The 21,211-nt window shown below is 43.9% G+C and overlaps 1 protein-coding gene across 1 annotated transcript in view; it reads left to right on the top strand.

The window, feature by feature from the left end:
* The window catches only part of SCIN (scinderin), a 128,892-nt gene extending 111,517 nt beyond the window's left edge, over positions 1 to 17,375 (top strand). Inside the window, exons 11-16 of the mRNA XM_089654579.1 lie at positions 255 to 425; positions 2,078 to 2,255; positions 3,881 to 4,002; positions 9,250 to 9,327; positions 11,991 to 12,051; positions 15,645 to 17,375. Of these exons, the coding sequence (XP_089510705.1) occupies positions 255 to 425; positions 2,078 to 2,255; positions 3,881 to 4,002; positions 9,250 to 9,327; positions 11,991 to 12,051; positions 15,645 to 15,778 (744 nt within the window). The 3' untranslated portion in view covers positions 15,779 to 17,375. The remainder of the gene's footprint in view (positions 1 to 254; positions 426 to 2,077; positions 2,256 to 3,880; positions 4,003 to 9,249; positions 9,328 to 11,990; positions 12,052 to 15,644) is intronic.
* The last annotated feature ends 3,836 nt before the right edge of the window (positions 17,376 to 21,211 follow it).

Below are 21,211 nucleotides of genomic sequence, written 5' to 3'. Positions count from 1 at the left end.
ACAATAACTCTTCAAAATTTTTAGATATTATTATCATGACACAGGATTTATATAGCGCCAACAATTTTGCACAGCACTTTACAACATAGGTACACCCCAAAGTGTATTCAAAGTGTATTTGTTTAGATTTAATGTTACTAATCAAGCTTGGTAGCAGCTCAATTCAGGCTGAATACAACCTATTTACTATTTTTAGCTCCGACTCTGTTTTCGGGTTTGGGGAAGGATAACGGGCTCCATGTTTCCTCTTACAGGTCAGAGTGACTCAAGGGAAAGAGCCGGCACATTTGCTCAGCTTGTTTAAAGACAAACCGCTAATTATCTACAAAGAAGGCACCTCACGTAAGGGTGGACAGGCACCTCCGAGCGCCGTACGACTCTTCCAGATCCGCAGGAATTTGGCCTTCATCACTCGGATTGTGGAGGTAACAGTGCCTGGGGCTTTCTCACTCTACACAGTATATAGAGTAACATTGAAGGATATGACCAGCCCAGGGGCGGACTTACAACTCATGGGGCCCCCGGGCAATAGGGGATCATGGGGCCCCTGTGTCCTCGCCACACTCAAACCACACCCAAAAAAGCCTATGAAAGGTACCAGGAACATCTCATGGGGCCCCCTACTGACCCCAGGCCCTCGGGCAGTGCCTGAGTTCCCCAATGGTCAGTCCGCCCCTGGACCAGCCATGGGTAACATTTCAGTTATGAATGGGGTTTGGTAGGTTCTCTTTCTTGTTGTACTCCAATATCACTCCAACTCTGTGATCTTTTCACTGACGACCCCTTCTCTGCCTTCTGATGAGTAAGACCCTATTGGGACACCATGCAGAAATTGGTGGATGGGAGAATTCAAGGGGATGTCACCAGAGCAGGACCGGATCTAGGGGGGTGGTGCAGGAGGAGGAGGAGCTGCAGAGATCCACAGCTCAGGTGGGAGAATCTGTCCACAGGACAACTATTAGTCGTGCACTCCACAAATGTGGCCTTTATGGAAGAGTGGGAAGAAGAAAGCCCTTGTTGAAAGAAAGCCATAAGAAGTCCTGTTTGCAATTTGCGAGAAGCCATGTAGGGGACGCAGCAAATATGTGGAAGAAGGGGCTCTGGTCAGATGAGACCAAAATTTTACTTTTTGGCCTAAAAGCAAAACGGTATGTGTGGCGGAAAACTAACACTCATCACCCTGAACACACCATCCCCACCGTGAAACATGGTGGTGGCAGCATCATGTTGTGGGGATGCTTTCCTTCAGCAGGGACAGGGAAGCTGGTCAGAGTTGATGGGAAGATGGATGGAACCAAATACAGGGCAATCTTAGAAGAAAACCTCTTAGAGTCTGCAAAAGACTTCAGACTGGGGCGGAGGTTCACCTTCCTGCAGGACAACGACCCGAAACATTCAGCCAGAGCTACAATGGAATGGTTTAGATCAAAGAATATTCATGTGTTAGAATGGCCCAGTCACAGTCCAGACCTAAATCCAATGGAGAATCTGTGGCAAGACTTGAAAATTGCTGTTCCCAGACGCTCTCCATCCAATCTGACAGAGCTTGAGCGATTCTGCAAAGAAGAATGGGCAGAAATGTCCCTTTCTAGATGTGCAAAGCTGGGAGAGACATCCCCAAAAAGACTTGCAGCTGGAATTGCAGCGAAAAGGGGTCCTACAAAGGACTCCGGGGGGCTGAATACAAATGCATGCCACACTTTTTAGATATTTACTTGTAAAAAAATTTGAAAAACATTTATAATTTTTCTTCCACTTCACAATTCTGTGCCACTTTGTGTTGATCTATCACAAAAAAATCCCAATAAAATATATTTATGTTTTTGGTTGTAACATGACAAAATGTGGAAAATTTCAAGGGGTATGAATACTTTTTCAAGGCACTCTATCTATCTATCTATCTATCTATCTATCTATCTATCTATCTATCTGTATCTCCCATCCTTCGTATCTGTCTGTTATCTATCTCCTCCATCTATCCTATTTGTCTTCTGGTCACATATCCTCTTGGAATGTTTTCTGTGCTCCAGTTTCCAGACCCAACTATGAATCTGTTCCTGTGACATTTTGTTTGTAGGTGGAAACAGATGCATCTTTGCTGAATTCCAATGATGTGTTTGTTTTAAAACTGAAGAACAATTCCGGGTATCAGTGGGTGGGAAGGGGAGCCAGCGGAGAAGAAGAGAAAGGGGCAAACTACATAGCCGGAGTCCTGAAATGCAAAGCTACAAGGATTACAGAGGGACAGGAATCAGGTTTGTATGTCTCCATATATCTATATAACAGTTTCCTCCTATCTAAAGGTATCCTATCCACTTTTTATATTATTATTTAGGGGCAAGCAAAGCAGTTTGCCCAAACCAGGATTCTCAGTGAATCAAGACAGTATTGGGAGACTCCCCTTACCCCTTACCAGGGGCGGACTGACAACTCATGGGGCCCCCGGGCAATAGGGGATCATGGGGCCCCTGTGTCCTTGCCCACACTCAAAAAAAAGCCTACAAAAGGTACCAGGGGCATTTCATGGGGCCCCCTACTGACCCTGGGCCCTCGGGCAGTGCCCGAGTTCTTGAATGGTCAGTCCGCCCCTGCCCCTTACTGAGCCCTCAGGACCTGGATCTAACCCAGGATCTCCACATCATATCACAACCTACCTACAGGGAAAAAACCTTTAACAAGCTTGCACCAGATATTTAAAGCTGTCCTTTGGGCATCACTCCCTCTCCCACCATCCTTTACCCTGAAACCAACTGCCAGTTAGTCAAAATCTAAGAGTCCAAAATACTCACAAAAAACCATGGTCATGTGAGTCCATTGGCTGTCCAAGAGTGGGGTCATCTTGGGCTCCAAAAATGCCCAGCTTGATGACATTACAATGAGGTGACAGTATGGACACAGACTGAAACAATAAATCAATGGACTCTATACCCGGGAGAGGCAACTACTAGGAACACATGACTTAAGTAAGTTAAAAAGGTGTTGTACGGGGGGGGGGGGGGGGTTTAGTTTGCCCAAAGATGGTCTTTAATGGTGCAAGTCAGCCGGGGTAAATTCTGGCTGGTAGATACTATAACAGGAAAATTCTGCAGCACAGCTAAAATAGAAGAGACCAGGGGCAGACTGACAACTCATGGGGCCCCCGGGCAATAGGGGATCATGGGGCCCCTGTGTCCTTGCCAAAACTCAAAAAAGCCTATGAAAAAGGTACCAGGGGCATCTCATGGGGCCCCCTACTGACCTCGGGCCCTTAGGCAGTACCCGAGTTTCCAAATGGTCAGTCCGCCCCTGGAAGAGACTTTGCAAAACGAGTACAGACTAAAGCTTGGGGAACACATTCATACAAGGCCAACAGTTAATGGAGTATTCTGCTTCCTGCTGGGGAATATTGCCATTTTTTGGGATTGCTTTTTCCTTTGGTAACAACGTAGGAAGTAAGGGGAAGTCTTCCCAACAGAGGAACAGACAGCATTTAAAAAATTGTAACTCTTTCTCTCTATCTACATTCCCTCTTCACATTCAGGCGCTCCCTCAAAACCCATCTCTTCAGGGAAGCCTACCCCACCCTCACCTAACGGCCATTCTCCCTCTTTCCTCCCACCCCTCATTCCCCTCAGCCACTTCCTACTGTACCTTTACCCCCTCCCACCTAGATTGTAAGCTCGAAAGAGTAGGGCCCTCTTACCCCTCGTACGTTGTTTGTAGTTGCTGTACTGTGCCATGTATTGTCCCCCCCTCTATTGTACAGCGCTGAACAAACCCTTTGGCGCTATATAAACTCGAAGTAATAATAATAATAATAATAATATCTAAAAGTTTCATCTGGAGATCTACTTTAACGTATAGCACAACATATTTTATCTTTCTACTTTATTTTTGGCAGATGAGTTCTGGAGTGCCTTGGGAGGTAAAAAGAAATACCAGACATCACCTCTGTTGGGCTCCCAGCTGGAAGATCACCCACCTCGGTTGTTTGGCTGCTCTAATAAGACCGGGAGATTTGTGGTAAGCCCACAGTCCTGAAGTAAATTTTAAAGCTCACATTAATTACTTTTTTTTTTGGATAGAATGGGAAAAAGTTACAATTTCTGCTAGGTTTTTATTTTGTCTGTGGATTCTTTGAGGAGATGTGCCGTTACTTCTTGTCCTTGTGGGGGTGGAGCCATTGTTACTGGGAGAAGAAGGCCCAAACAGGAATAAAAATGTTGTCAGAAGTTCTAACTAGGTTTGATAACAAAGTTTGGATGGCGTTTGATTTAGTGGTAACTCAGATTTCCAAAAGGTTTCTGAAAGTAATGGGCCAATGGATTCCACAAGGGCTGCTTCTGCCTGTGTCTGTTCCTTCTGTTGCCTGAGCAGCCGTAGCTTTACTTCCGGTGCCATCAGGTCCCAATATTCTATCTTAGTAGCCCGAGTAACTAATCTCTAAATATGGGTATGTAACATGGTTCAAAAGGTGGAGTTAGCCTTTAAAATCCAATTCTGGGAGACTAAAAGAATATTCCTTGCAGTGGGCCTGCACCCACACCTCAAGGGTTAATTGTTCTTTAGGTCTAGGCAGGGGTGTCAAACTCAATTTCATCGTTGGCCACATCAGCATTATGGTTGTCCTCAATGGGCTGATTACATCTGTAGGACTATATAAATGTATCCAGGGCTTTTTTTTCCCAGAGAATAAATGTGGGAACTCAACCACGCCCCTACATCGAACGGTGGGAGGATCTTAAAGGGGCAATAAATACTAGGAGTGTGTTAGTGCAGAGTTCAGGGATGCATTATTTACAGATTGCAGAGTTCATGGGTGCACTTCGTAGAGAGTGCAGCGCTCATGGGTGCCCTGTGTACAGAGTGCAGGGTTGAGGAGTGAGCAACATACAGAGTGCAGGGTTGAGGAGTGTGCTACATGCAGAGTTCAGGGTTGAGGAGTGTGCTACATACAGAGTGCAGGGTTGAGGAGTGTCCTACATACAGAGTGCAGGGTTGAGGAGTGTCCTACATACAGAGTGCAGGGTTGAGGAGTGTGCTACATGCAGAGTGCAGGGTTGAGGAGTGTGCTACATGCAGAGTGCAGGGTTGAGGAGTGTCCTACATACAGAGTGCAGGGTTGAGGAGTGTGCTACATACAGAGTGCAGGGTTGAGGAGTGTGCTACATGCAGAGTGCAGGGTTGAGGAGTGTGCTACATACAGAGTGCAGGGTTGAGGAGTGTCCTACATACAGAGTGCAGGGTTGAGGAGTGTGCTACATGCAGAGTGCAGGGTTGAGGAGTGTGCTGCATACAGAGTGCAGGGTTGAGGAGTGTCCTACATACAGAGTGCAGGGTTGAGGAGTGTCCTACATACAGAGTGCAGGCTTGAGGAGTGTCCTACATACAGAGTGCAGGGTTGAGGAGTGTCCTACATACAGAGTGCAGGGTTGAGGAGTGTCCTACATACAGAGTGCAGGGTTGAGGAGTGTGCTACATACAGAGTGCAGGGTTGAGGAGTGTGCTACATACAGAGTGCAGGGTTGAGGAGTGTGCTACATACAAAGTGCAGGGTTGAGGAGTGTGCTACATACAGAGTGCAGGGTTTAGGGGTGTGCAGGGTTCAGCTCTCTTTCACAGGCTGTCCATATCTCACTTCCACCCCTCCACGGCTTTGACTTTTGCACCACCACCCCCATCCCCCACTTCAGCACACATCTCCCTCCTCCCCCCAAAAAAAAGCTTCCTTGCATCACACCTGCGTGGCCCGGCTCTAGTAGCTGCTGGCAGTGTAGGATGCTCTCTCTCCCGCTTGCAGAGAGATCATTGGATAGCATCTGTGCACCCGGACACAGATGAGGATCTCAGTACAGCTTACCGCGTGATGTCCCATCTCACCTGCGGCTGCATCTCCCTTGTCCCCGCCATGAGTGCAGGGCAGGCAGAAATCTGTGAGAGCCACCAAGAGGAAAGCTGTCCTTGTAAACACAGAAGGCTTCTATGTTTAGAGGTGACAGTGGTGAGCGTGGAGCGGAGGGCGAGAGCCAGAGGTGGCAGAACGGAGTTCTTCCATGTTCTGGCTGGGAAAAAACCTCTGGGTACGATGGCAAAATTAAATGGCCTGGAGGGACAGATTAGGCCCGTGGGCCTTGTGTTTGACACACGTGGTCTAGGGGAATAAAAAAGAAAATTACTTACTTGATCCTCCACTCCTCTCCAAAACGTGGATCTAGGGTCCTGACCAGGGGCGGACTGACAACTCATGGGGATAGGGGATCATGGGGCCCCTGTGTCCTTGCCCAAACTCAAAAAAGCCTATGAAAAAGGTACCAGGGGCATCTCATGGGGCCCCCTACTGACCCCGGGCCCTCGGGCAGTGCCCGAGTTTCCAAATGGTCAGTCCGCCCCTGGTATGACATCTCCAAGACCAAAGCAGGGTCCATAGCTCAGCATTAAATGTAAGGACATCGAGGGACAGTCCACTGCCAAGTGCAGGGGAGCGATATCTACCGAAGGTGTAGAGAATCAGGTAAGTAAATCCGTTCCTCCTCTCCATTAGACAGAATGAGCAATTAACCTTTGCAGTGCAAACACAGCCCTCCTTCAAAGGATAATTTTACAATTTCCCCGAGCTGGGCTTTAAGCATCTTTAGAATTCCAAAAATGGCATTGAAAAGGTTCTAAATAAAAAAAATATAACCTACATGAAACTAATGAAACTCATAAAAACATATATATGCATTCTCATATGTTAAAGTGTATTATAGTAACACAGACTATCACATTAAAAAATACATATAAAAACACTACTCAATAAAAAATAAAGGCCTGTTCAAACCAGTGACCACTGGTGTACAGTAGGATGACAGAGGCGCCAATATGCCGATCACTGTGCATCATACTGTTTATTTATTTTTAAGCAAGCTTTATTGAAATGCCACAAAATGACATTTCACTAAATTCTATTGGCCGCAGGAAGGTGCGAGGCGTTGTCCTGCGCTGGAAAAAGTGCTGCATGCCATACTTTTTTCAACATTCACCATTGCAATGTGGTGGTGTGAACTGGCCTAGTAGGAGACAAGGCTTTTATTTATTTATTTATTGTACTTATATAGTGCCGTCCATTTACGCAGCGCTTTACATATATATTGTACATTCACATCAGTCCCTAACCCTCAAGGGGCGTACAATCTAAGGTCCCTAACTCACATTCATACATACATATACTAGGGACAATTTAGACAGGATCCAATTCACCTACCAACATGTCTTTGGAGTGTGGGAGGAAACCGGAGTACCTGGAGGAAACCCACACAGGCACAGGGAGAACATGCAAACTCCAGGCAGGAGGTGCCGTGGCTGGGATTCAAACCAATGATCCTATTATGCCAGGTGGACGTGCTAAGCATTTAGCCACTGTGCTGCATTTTGTCTTGTTTTTTGGTGGAACTGTGCTGGAATATCAGTCCAGCACTGTCCCACCTGGTGTGAACAGACCCTGAATGATGCTTAGCTCCCATCACCAAGGACCTGTGGACAAGGAGTCGAACACCCAAATACCTCATACTCTTGGATGAGATGAGAGAAACCTGTGGCAAACCATTGGGGTTTTGATTGAGGACCAAAAGGCAAAGAAGAGAAAAATTAGACAATTGTTATTTCAACCACCAGGATGTTTAATATTTACCAAACATATACCCTTACATATACCCTATATACGAGGTGTGACAATTTAATTCCTGAAATGCCCGTGGTATGGCGTGGCCATTCAAACTCAAGCATGTTCTGACATGTTCTAACTGGCACTCACCTGGGCCACAAACCAATTGAATTGGTCTTTATGGAGTAGTAGAAGAAATAACATGTGTGTGCTTTGCACTGTTTGGTGGAAAATGAGTGACAGGAATCTGGAGCAGCGGAATAACATCAAATTTTGCATGAAAACTGGCAAAAGTGCAAATAAAACTTCAGCTCTGTTACAACAGGCTTATAATGAACATTCCATCAAGAAATCAAATGTTTTTGAATGACATAGGCGGTTTAAGGAAGGGCGGGAACACATCCACGATGAAGTGGGCAGCCAAAGAATGGATGCAAATGTGGAAAATGAAAAGGTTACAGGAATCTGCTCAGAGGAAAAAACTGGAACTCTGAGCTGACAAGTGGGTTCTCCACCATGAGAATGCTCCTGCACATGATGCATTAAGTGTGAGTTCCTTGCCCAGAAATCCATTCCGAAACTTGACCAACCACCTTATTCCCCTGACTTAGCACGCTGTGACTATTGGCTGTTTCGAAAATTTTACTTGAGGTGATTGTAGCCGTATTAGTGCATTTGCGTCAGAAACAATTGAGTACTGTCCGTGATACTTTTTTTATTTGCACTAACAAACAATTTTCAGGACAAGCTTTTGGGAAGTGTCCCCTTCTTCAGGTCAAAGCAGTACCGATCACAAAGGGTTAGAAGACCTGAAGAGACCTGAAGAAGGGGACACTCCCCGAAAGCTTGTCCTTAAAATTGTTTGTTAGTGCAAATAAAAAAAGTATCACGGACAGTACTCAATTGTTTCCGTCGAAAATTTTAAAAATCCTTAGAAAGAACACAGATTGGATGAGATTCCAAACATCCAGTGCACTGCGACAAAGATACTGCACAGCAATCCGGAAAACAAATTCCAGGAATGTTTCTGGCAGTGGCACAGTTGTCTAGGAAAGTGTGTTTCTTCACAAGGGGACTACTCTGACGGTGACAACAGGTGCTATTGTATAGGCAAGCAAACATTTTATTTTCTACAATCTATTCCGGGTCAGGGGCGGACTGACCATTTGGAAACCCGGGCACTGCCCGAGGGCCCGGGGACAGTAGGGGGCCCCATGAGATGCCCCTGGTACCTTTTTCATAGGCTTTTTTGAGTTTGGGCAAGGACACAGGGGCCCCATGATCCCCTATTGCCCGGGGGCCACATGAGTTGTCAGTCCGCTCCTGTTCCGGGTATTAAATGGTCACACCTTGTATACCTTCCATATCCCATAGGAGATCATCCACACACCGTGCTTTGTTTCCTGTTTCTCCTTTTTGAGATTTCTTGCTCCATGTGCTGGGATCTTGGTATAAGCTCTTTTCTGAACATATGTTGAACAGCATGTGATCTATGATATCCAATACTTTATTGTTTGTGACTACTGTATCAATATGTACTTAGACTCTGTACTTAGAAGCTGTGTGCTTGTTTTAAGTTTAAAAATTAAAGACAAAATTTGTGTCTAAGTTGCGTTGTTCATTCCTAGATTGAAGAAGTACCTGGAGAATTCACGCAGGATGATTTAGCAGAAGATGATGTTATGCTGCTGGACTCATGGGAACAGGTAGAAGAACAAAGTGGTTTTGTGTACAAAACAGATTTGCATTTTAGATTTCCATTTTACATGCAGTCATTTGCATACATAAGCCTTTCAATTCAGTACAAGAGTTTAATATTGTGGATCTGTAAGAATATCAAGTTACATTCTCAATGACACCGTTTACACCCAGCTGCTAAAAATTATATCAATAGAGGACTGGAGAAGAGCACCTGTAGATTATTATTATTGTTCAGTATTTATATAGCGCCAAAAAGTTTGCTCAGCGCTGTACATTATAGTGGGAGACAGTACAGTAGTACAGGAGGAAATGGCTGTGGGGGATGGAGTGGTAGAAGGAGTGGAGGAGATCGGCTGGTAGGTGAGGGCGGGGTAGGCTTCCCTGAAGAGATGGGTTTTCAGGGTGCACCTAAAGGTGAGGAGGGTAGGTGACAGTCTGATGGATTGGGGTAGTGAGTTCCAGAGGATGGGGGAAGCCCTGGAGAAGTCCTGGAGTCGGGCATGGGAGGAGGAGACCAGGGAGCTAGAGAGTGACCAACTATGGGCCAGCCTGTGAGAAGCCTACCATTTGTCCCACCACACCACCAGTGGTGGACACCCATATGGAAGAAAAATATATTTGAAATACACTACAATTTTGGCCATATTCAATATATTTATATATATATATATATATATATATATATATATATATATACATATACTGCATGTTGAAATGCATTTTTATTACAAAATATGTGAAAAAGATTTAAAAATACATTTCCAATATACGGTATGTCTTTAACCTCTTGCCGCCCGCCTGCTGTTTATAAACGGCAGGGCGGTGGCAGTCCAGGGGCGGGTTGGCGTTCCTAAACGGCCCCCGCCTTTTCTAGCTGTGCGCGCTCCCTGGGAGCGCGCACCACCGCGATCCGGTGCCCGCTGTGTCCTCCGGACACAGTGAAACACCGATCGTCGGACTGGACCTCTGTACGAGGTCCCGATCATGTGATCACTGATTGGCGAATCAGTGATCACATGCAAAGTAGTAAGCAAGATGTCACTTGTGACATCATTGCTTACTACGTGTGAAATCTGTGAATGATCACAGAGGTTACATGGTACAGGGCTATTCACAACAGCCTTGTACCATGTGACAAGCTGTGACCAATCACAGCTCACTCAATACTTCTCAATGGCTGCAAGAATACAGACAGAGAGAAAGAGAAATGATTGCTTTTACATCCTATATGGGTGTAAAAGCAATCAGTGTAAAAAAAAAAAATAAATCTTCATCACCCCCCACAAGTAGTACAGTGTCACCATGGTGACACTGTACTGCTAGGGTGACAGTATGTAAAAAAAAAAAAATAAATAAAAAATAATAATATAAAAAAAATAAAATAAAAATGTAAAAAAAAATGTTTAAAAATTATAATTTTTGGTTATAAACTAATTTGAATTTTTTTTTTTTTACTAAAAAACTAACGGAATAAATTTTGGCCAAGATTTAGGATGAAATATTATTTATTTGCAAAATTTTATTAAAAAAAAACACTTTTTTTCAAAATTTTTGGACATTTTCATTTACATAGTAAAAAAAATAAAAATCCCAGCGGTGAATAAATACCACCAAAATAAAGCTTTATCTGTCTCAAAAAAATGGTAAAAAATTCATATGGGTACAGTATTGCATGACCGCGCAATTGTCATTCAAAGTGTGATAGCGCTGAAAGCTGAAAATTGCCCTGGACAGGAAGGGGGTAAAAGTGTCCAGACAGGAAGTGGTTAAAAGTACAAATCGAGATTTTTGGAATGCATTTACAAATATATGTAAAAATATAATGTTAAAATTACTTTTTTTATATGTTAAAAAAAATCTGAAGATTTCTCTGTAAGTTGATGATCAACATACTACCATTAGTAGTATTAAAAAAAAAATTCCAGTTTATATACCATAGCTTGTGGAGGCTATAACTTTCACACAAACCAATCAATATACACTTATTGGGATTTTTTTTTTTTACCAAAGCCCTAAATTTATGAAGAAATTAGATTTTTAAAATTGTTTCATTGGATGTTTTTTATAGCAGAAAGTAAAAAACACTGTCTTTTATCATTTAGATAATAAAAAAAACAGTGGTGGTCAAATACCACCAAATAAAAGCTCTATTTGTGTGAAAACAAAATTATATAAATTTAATTTAGGTACAGCATTGCATGACCGCACAATTACCAGTTAAAGTAGCTCAGTGCTGTATAGCCAAAAATGGCCTGGTCATGAAGGGGGTAAAACCTTTTGGAGCTGAAGAGGTTAAGTAAAAAAATGACTATTTGTCACGCCTCGCCGCATTTAAAGTGCAGCTCTCCTTGAAAAATCAGAATACAGTATAGGTTCTCCGTTAGTCACAATGACTTTTCCCCACGCCGTCCTCAGATGTATTATTGAACGCTCTCAGGTAGCTCCTTACCGTGAATCCATAAAAGATATTATAACGTTTTCTGCAATGTGCGGATACCTGTGCTGTGCTTTCAGCAGCCTTTTCATTCCTGAAAGTAGAAATTATCGCAGGATGAGAATCGATTGTAAGGCACGGACTTAATAACAGTCTTCTCCAAGGTCAGACTCTGCTGATGTGAAATCCCAGAGATGTTCAATGGCGTTTTTTTTTTTTTTTTCCTTTTTTCAGCTATTTCTGTGGATCGGAAAAGATGCTAATGAAGTGGAGAAGAAAGAGTCCCTGAAATCAGGTGAGGATTTTATACTGTACTGCGGATGTCGTGCTGTCACCAGTGAAGAATATATCTGCTTGAATTTGGGCTAAATGAGAAACAATGAGAAGAAAGATTACAGTGTGACAATGGAAAGGTTCACTGTGTTTTATACAGTTGTGCTCAAAAGTTTGCATACCCCGGCAGAAATTGTGAAATTTTGGCATTGATATAGAAAATATGACTGATCATGCCAAAAAATGCTCTTTTATTGAAGGATGATGATCATATGAAGCCATTTATTATCAAATAGTTGTTTGGCTCCTTTTTAAATCATAATGATAACAGAAATCACCCAAATAGCCCGAATCAAAAGTCCCCCCCCCCCCCCCCCCGGAATGTTTGGCCTTGGTACAGACACACAAGGTGACACACACAGGTTACAATGCCAATTAGAGGTTAACCCTTTGAGGACCATAAAATTACGAAACGCCAAAACCAATTTTTTTGTTTTTAAAGTTCGTACACTTGAGTTGCTGTAACTAAGCCATTTCATGAAATAATTGTCAAAAAGCTAGATCCATTTGTTGTTTGTTGATAAGAACTAATATTTTGACTCAAACCCAAAAAAAAAAAGAGTTTTAAGTTCTTAATCAGATGATACAGGCAATTAAAAACATGGGACAAATACGTCCCCTGGTCCTCAAAGGGTTAATGTTCCACATCTGTGGCTTTATAAATTGCAATTAGTGTCAGTGTATAAATAGTCAATGAGTTTGTTAGCTCTTACATGGAAACACTGACTAGGCTAGATACTGAGCCATGGTTTCTAGTTAGTCTCACTGCTTACCTATCATTCTCACTTTCTTTCCAACCTCCTTTAGCCCGGATTCACATATATGCAGTGCGGTATATCGCATGTGATTCGCACAGGAACCGCACTGCATTCCTGTGCAAATCATATGCGATTTGTGTGCGGTGCGATTGGAGCCATACATTTTGTAAGGCTCTAATCGTACCGCACCCACACCAAAAATGTGCAGGACCCTTTTTTGGGTCCGCACTAGAATCGGATCACATAGGTATTTACACCCATGCAATCCGATTCTGTACATCGCACCGCGTTTTGCGGACCGCTTTCGGGGGGTTGTTAACTTAACATACACACCTGCAGCGGTTCGCATGAATCGGGTGCGATTCTGATACAGTGTGGAATTTGCACAGAAAACTCTGCAAATTCCACACCGCATCAGTGGTTTGCTACAGGTTTCTCTCATCTCATCCAAGAGTATGAGGTATTTGGGTGCTCGACTCCTTGTCCACAGGTCCTTGGTGATGGGAGCTAAGTATCATTTCAGGGTCTGTTCACACCAGGTGGGACAGTGCTGACAGATATTCCAGCACAGTTCCACCAAAAAACAAGACAAAATGCAGCACAGTGGCTAAATGGTTATCATTTCCACCTGGCAGTACTGGGGTCACTGGTTCAAATCCCATCCATGGCACCACCTGCCTGGAGCTTGCATGTTCTCCCTGTGCCTGTGTGGGTTTCCTCTCGGTACTCAGATTTCCTCCCACACTCCAAAGAGATGCTGGTGGGTTAATTGGCTCCTGTCTAAATTGTCCCTAGTATATGTATGAATGTAAGTTAGGGACCTTAGATTGTACACCCCTTGAGGGTTAGGGACTGAATGTACAATATATATGTAAAGCTCTGTGTAAATTGATGGCGCTATAAAAGTACCTGAAATAAAATAACCAGGGCTAAGAGTTTCCAAAAGATATACCATCTTCCACTTCTGGGAAGCCTGTCTGCAGAAATTTGCTAAAACAAGAGATAAAGGATGAGAGCGCCACGAGTTAATACTTAGATGGCCTAGTGATTGAACATTCGTTGGACGAATGTCACAAGCATTGGCCCAGCCTGCACAAAATTTCAGCTCCATCTAGTGGTTAAAATGTGTCATTTTTTCTGGTTGAGGTATTTGAGAAAACAATACCGTATTTTGGCCACTAGAAGCTGACGATCATAGGAAATAAGCGTATTAGAGAAAATATGAGTACAAATTGTGCAGGCTGCAGGGCTTTTTTCCCCCAAAAAATAGGTGCAGGAACTCCGCCCTTCTGAGTCACTTCTTGTCTCCTTCCCCCCCTACCCAGCTCTGAGCACTGGCACTTGGTCCCTCTCCCTACCCACCTCCCAGTACCACACCTTTTAGAGAATACAGGAGCAATCATTTTGGGTTGCTAAATAAATTGTATGTAATTTGTTAATGATAACAAGGAAAGCAGTAAAATAGATCCCCTGCAGCATTAGACCCCACCAGCAACAACAGATTCCTCTCGCAACAATGGACCCTCAAAACTCACTTACTTTTGTAGCCAGCGGTGTAGACATGAATGGCGGTGTGGTGAGTTATTTTGGGGGGACAGCAAATTTACATGTTATACAAGCTGTACACTGACTACATCACATTGTAGCAAAGTGTCATTTCTTCAGTGTTGTCACATGAAAAGATAGAATAGAATATTTACAAAAATGTGAGGGGTGGACTCACTTCTGTGAGATACTGTATGTGTTATAAAAAGTATTACACCCCCCCTTAGAAGTTTTCAATACTTTAACAAACAGTTATTTTGCATTTGTTTTATTGAATTCATTTACATCATTTTACTAAAATATTGTACTGATCAGCACTACCTCAGCTTGGCCTGTAGGTGACACTGTTGCAATAGCCTAATGGAGAGCACACTCCTTTGGAGGGAAAAGGGTTCTATTTTCTGTCCCCAGCAGTATAAGGATGCAATGATATTCTGCACACAGCAACCCATAGCAAGCCATCCAATCAGTTTACTCAAGTCAGATTTTGGAATTATTATTATTATTATTATTATACAGGATTTATATAGCGCCAACAGTTTGCTCAGCGCTTTACAATATAACAGGAGACCAGGGGCAGACTGACAACTCATGGGGCCCATGGGCAATAGGGGATCATGGGGCCATGATCTTACATTCATACATACACATACTAGGGCCAATTTAGACAGGTGCCAGTTAACCTCCCAGCATGTCTTTGGAGTGTGGGAGGAAACCAGAGTACCCAGGGGAAACCCACACAGGCACAACATGCAAACTCCAGGCAGGAGGTGTCGTGGATGGGATTTGAACCAGTGACCCCAGTACTGCCAGGTGGAAATGATAACCATTTAGCCACTGTGCTGCCCATACATGGTTCACACTGATGCAGTGTGGAATTTGCAGCGTTTTCTGTGCAAATTCCGCACCCCGTTCATGCGAATCGCTGCAGGTGTGTATGTTAAGTTAACAACACCCCAAAAGCGGTCTGCAAAATGCGGTGCGATGTGCAGAATTGGATTGCATGGGTCAGGGGCGGACTGACAACTCATGGGGCCCCCGGGCAATAGGGGATCATGGGGCCCCTGTGTCCTTGCCCAAACTCAAAAAGGCCTATGAAAAAGGTACCAGGGGCATCTCATGGGGCCCCCTACTGACCCCGGGCCCTCGGAAAGTGCCCGAGTTTCCAAATGGTCAGTCCGCCCCTGACGTCACCTGTCATTTCGTAAACCGGACCAGTTCTAAAAGTCATTTTTTTTGTGTTTACTTTCAGCTAAGCAGTATATTGAGACAGATCCATCCGGGAGAGACAAGGGAATCCCGATAATTACAGTGAAACAAGGACATGAACCCCCAACCTTCACTGGCTGGTTCCTGGCCTGGGACTCTAACAAGTGGCAGCAATGAGGACGTGCTCGGAGCTCTGCAAGCATGGGGGACCTTCTTTTTTTTTATACTTTTTTTTTAAGTATTTGCTTTAAGCACTAATGCAATTCAAATAAAGACATTACAAGTGGAATATGAGGGGTTAAATCTAAATTATAAATAAAATCCTACTACTTTTTTGGCAGAATATAGAAATAGAAAACTTGGGTTACCGCTTTGGTTCCTATATCCAAGTTGGATGGACTGCACTGTGGGTGACGGCCCAGTATGAAAAGCCCACCCTAGCTCTGTGTAATCAAACAGGAAAAGGAAAAGTCCCGAAAACTGCACTCCAGACAAACCCGGTAGCAGTAGGAGTTGAAGCAGCTTCGGTCAAGCCCTGTCAAAGTCACTTCACTATGTGTTTCCCGCAGGGCTTGGTCATGGATGGGACGAAACGCGTTGGGGGCATGGCTTAGACAGGGCTTGGCTGAAGCTGCTTAAACTAATAATACTACTGGGTTTGTCTGGAGTGTGTCATTCGGGCTTTTCCTTTTTAGAGAATATAGAAATAGTAAACATGTATACTCGGTTTATTGCCTTTTATGTTCCCTTTTATAGAAAGAATATTGCCTTATTACTCTGTGTGACTTTGTCTGTTTTACAAGAATGTATTGAAAAGTAATGGCACCTGAACCCAACTGGATATATGAAGGGCATATATATGAAGGGCTTACATACTTGGATGAAAATTAGGAAAATTAGTAAGGAGACGCTTTGGGACGTATTTATAAAAATAAAATCTATTTGTCTTGTTAAATTGCATTGACTTTTGTTCTGTGCAAATGGAGCCAATATTGAATGTTATTAGGCTATTTTCTCTCCAGGTTGAAAGTTATTAAATCATAAAAAAAATAAAGAGGTTTGGGAAAATACCATATTAAAGCCACTAGATGGAGCTGATGATCATAGTAAATAAGCTCTTCTCTCATCAGCTCCATCTAGTGGCCATAATGCAGTATTTTCCAGGATTCACTCTAGTGTGTATGAATGGAAAATCTTCAACCTAGAGAGAAAATAGCCTGATAACATTCGATTTTTCAACCATTAGCACAGAACGAATGTAATGCAGTTTCACAGGATGAAGAAGAGCTCTGCAACTTTTTTTTTATTTTTGGCTAGGGTAGGGAATGTCTGTATCCCTATCAGCAATAAAAACCTGAAAGAGACTCTAACCCTATTTAGCTTTGAGCTGATGGCTGTGGATTGAAATGGGGAAGTAATTTCATTAATAGCCAATGACAATAGCTTGTGCTGTTATATATGGTATACTAGTGTTCTTTTGTGCTTTTTTTTTTTTTTGACAGATTGTTTCATATGTCTTATTTTTGATTTCCTCTTGAAGTAATGTAAATGCTGCCCTATTGGAAGAAGCGGCACTGCCAAATCTGGTGCTCCTTGGTGCGGCGCTGAAATTGCACTACTTGTAACATTGAAGACATTTTGTTTTTACGCATCTTTATCTTTTGTATCTTTTTAGGTTTTGGGTTGTCTAGGGGGAAGTACAGAAAATACTTTTGCTGATTTTTTTGCATTGTACAAAGAAAATAAAACTCTCAGATAGTCATATGAGAAATAACTGGTGTGTGTTCACTGTGATTGTTCTATCATTGCATGAAATCTACTGAAATCACCAGGCAAAGCGCATTTTCAGGAGGACATCTGAGGTGCCAACCAGAGGACTGTGCTCAGTACAGGATACATTCTAGGGCAGTGGTCTCCAAACTGCGGCCCTTTGCTTGCCTTAATCCGGCCCTTGAGGTGGTATTCTTGTCACTGACACCAGCAATGGGGCATAATTCCTGCCTTTGACACCAACAATGGGGCACTATTCCTTCCACTGACACCATAATGAGGCATAATTCCTGCCACTAACACCATCAATGGGGCACTATTCCTGCCACTGACACCAACAATGAGGCATTATTCCTGCCACTAACACCATCAAGGGGGCACTATTCGTTCCACTGACACCAAAATGAGGCATAATTCCTGCCACTGACACCAACAATAGGGCACTATTCCTGCCATTGACACCAACAATGAAGCATAATAGCTGCCACTAACACCATCAATGGGGCACTATTCCTGCCACTGACACCAACAATGGGGCACTATTCCTTCCACTGACACCAATGCTGGGGCACTATTCCTCCCACTGACACCAATGATGGGGCACTATTCCTTCCACTGACACCAATGCTGGGGCACTATTCCTCCCAATGACACCAATGATGGGGCACTATTCCTCCCACTGACACCAACGATGGGACACTATTCCTCCAATTGGTATCAGTTAGTTCTTCCCCTAATACCAAAGATCGGGCATTGTTTACTCCAAGTGGACACAGCCGGCCCCCTAAAGGACGGTAAACGGGCCCTTCCTTCGGAAAGTTTTCGGAGACCCCTGTGCTCTAGGAGTTTGGGTAAAGTAGATTGAATGTTTAAATGGATGACATTTAGTTTGCTACACCAATGTTTTGAAACCTTTTTTCAGTCATGGAACTCTAAAAATATATAAAATCCCCAGTCTAGAATATAACAAATATTATTGTTGCTTATCACTGGTATCCTGAGTGTGCACACAATCACCTTCATGAAATTAGAGCAGCATGAAACCCAAAAGCAAACCTTTATTATAGTGCAGCTTACCAGTTCTTAGATGTGATGGCTGCATTGGTTTTCGTTTTTTTCATTTTCATTTTGTGATCTAGCCAGCAAGTCTGTTGTTTTTCAAAAGCTCAAGCTCTCCAACTGAATGTATCAGTTTACAGGGATGAGGCAATCCACTTAACACTGGCAGGGGTGATTACAATGATCAGCTTATATTTATTCATGTAAAACCTTTATCCCAAAAGGAATGTAGTGCCCTTCTAATTAGCTGGGGGGAGCTAGATAGTTTTTTGTTTTATTTTAGAAGCTGAATAGCAGCCTTGGATGAGTCAGCCTGGTCAGGGCTGAGGGTTCTGCAGGTCAGTTCCCAGATATCTCCCCCTGCTCTGGAAACTTGAGAAGTGACTAGAAGACAGTGGGTGGGGGTGAGGAGAGGAGAGGCTGATTTGCATACCTAAGGGATCTTGGCCAATTCCCAAGCAGGAGGCTTGGCATGGGGTCAGGACAGCCCTTATGTATGAGAGCGCCTGATCAGCGGGGAGTAGAGTTGGGTGGAAGATGGAGTATAGACTGGAATGTGGAGCCTGGGAGGGGGCCCAGGAGAGAGGCATACCTGCAGGCAGGAGCTAGAAGGGAGAATCTCTCAGCCTCATTCGCCCCCTGAGAGAAGCAGGGAAGGAGCCAGCCCAGTGTAAGGCCTGAAGGAAGCCACCAACATACAAGCCTGCAGAAGAGGACTGAGTCAGTAATCCCACACCCCCGGGCTGGAAGAGGGGGGAGTATAGTCAGTTGACCAACTCAACTAGCTCCTCGTCTGGAGCTGCTCGGCTAAAGTGTCAGTTTCTGGTTCCCCTTCCTCAGGGATTCCCTCAGGCAGCTGGGTGAAGAGGAGAATATATCTGGGGTCTGAGGTGGTACATCGGGAGGGCTGGAGAACGCTCCAAGAAGAGAATCTTTGTCTGTGGACTTGTACATAGTTGCTAAGGAAATTGTCTTCACGTTGCAGTTTTCTTGGACATCTCATACACCCCTCAACCCCATCCAAGCTCAATACCCCTAATAAAACCAAAAAAACAAGCTCAATGACTGTTTACTGTCTCCAGTGTGCAAGGTCTGAAGAAAATGTGTGTTGCTTGGCTGTGCAGAACTATAGGGGGACCCAAAAACTCAGCGACTCCTAAGGGGGCAGTGCTACAGGAAGAAAACTGAGTAACTGATTATAAAGTGTGAGCGGTAGTTTGGCTTCAATTAGTTACTGTATTTAAATCTGTTAATACACTCCACTACCCCCCCCCCCCCCAGACTGACAATGCTGCTGTCTGCTGTGCCCCCTATGCTCCTTCATCCAGAGTCATGTCTCACTAATACAGGAGATGTGTTACTGTCCAGATCACAAGTGAAAACAGAGGGGGAAAAGCCAAAGAAAAGAGAACTAATGCAGCCACCACATCGAATAATTAGTAAGCTGCAATATATTACATTTTTGGTTTTAAGTTTAATACAGCTTTAAATTCACATCAGAAGCATCCCTCACATAATAGCCCGCCCTTTATGACAGAACCCACCCCCCCCCATAGATTAGAAGTCCTGCTATATATGAGAGTCACCTCATCACATTAGAGTCCCCCCTTTACAGACCCCCTAATTACCACCTTGATGAAATTGACATCAGAGTCCCCGCTACACATCAGAGTCCTCCCTTCACATCAGAGACTCCCCAACTCATCACAGTTCTCCCAATCATGCCAGAATCCTCCATCACATCAGAGACCTCCCTACACATCAGAGTTTTCCCATCTTGTCAGAGTGCCCCTGTCACATCAGAGTCTCCCCATTTCATTAGAGACCTCCCTTTACATAAGAGCCCCCCCATACACAAAAGCCCCCATCACATCATTTTCCCCCAATGAAAGAGCTCCCCCATCACAGAGTCCTCTCATCAAATCAGAGGCCCCTTAATCACACAGTCCCCCCATCACAGTGCCCCCTAATTACACAGTCCCCCCGTCATACAGTGTCCTCCCACACCAGAACCCTACCTTTTGTCTGCAGCAGCATGGCAGAGGGCAGCCAAGTTTACTGTACTTCAGACTTTACGAGGGCTGGACTGTGGCCAGTGGGAGAAGAAAATTCCCAATTATCAATGAGAGTAGACAATGTCTCAGGCTTGGTGGTCAGTGAGAGTAAAAAGATTACAAAGCGCCTATGGTCATTAGGAGGAGGAATAAAGCCCCATCATTGGAGTCAATGGGAGGAATAGTGCTCCATCATTGCTATCAGTGGGAGGAATAGTGCCCCATCATTGGTGTCAGTGGGGAGGAATAGTGCCCCATCATTGCTATCAGTGGGAGGAATAGTGCCCCATCATTGGTATCAGTGGGAGGAATAGTGCTCCATCATTGGTATTAGTGGGAGAAATAATGCCCCATTGTTGGTGTCTGTGGGACTAAAAGTGCTCCATCATTAGTGTCTGTAGAAAGAATAGTGCCCCATCATTGGTATCAGTACAGAGAATAATATCCCATCATTGGTATCAGTGGGAGGAATAGTGCCCCATCATTGGTGTCAGCAGAAAAAATAGCGCCCCATCATTGGTGTCAGTGGGAGGAATAGTGCTCCATCCTTGGTATCAGTAGAAGGAACTATACCCCACTGTTGGAACCACATCTTGCCAGAAGTCCACAGTTTGGAGACCACCATCCCCTAGTGCAGTGTTTTTCAACCTTTTTTGTGCAAAGGCACACTTTTTTCATGAAAAAAATCACGAGGCACACCACCATTAGAAAATGTTAAAAAAATTTA

Source organism: Staurois parvus, unplaced genomic scaffold (genome assembly GCF_062004578.1).
Source record: "Staurois parvus isolate SC_StPar_1 unplaced genomic scaffold, SC_StPar_1.0 ptg000779l, whole genome shotgun sequence".
Taxonomy (NCBI): Eukaryota; Metazoa; Chordata; class Amphibia; order Anura; family Ranidae; genus Staurois; species Staurois parvus.
This window is presented reverse-complemented; position numbering and strand designations above follow the sequence as displayed.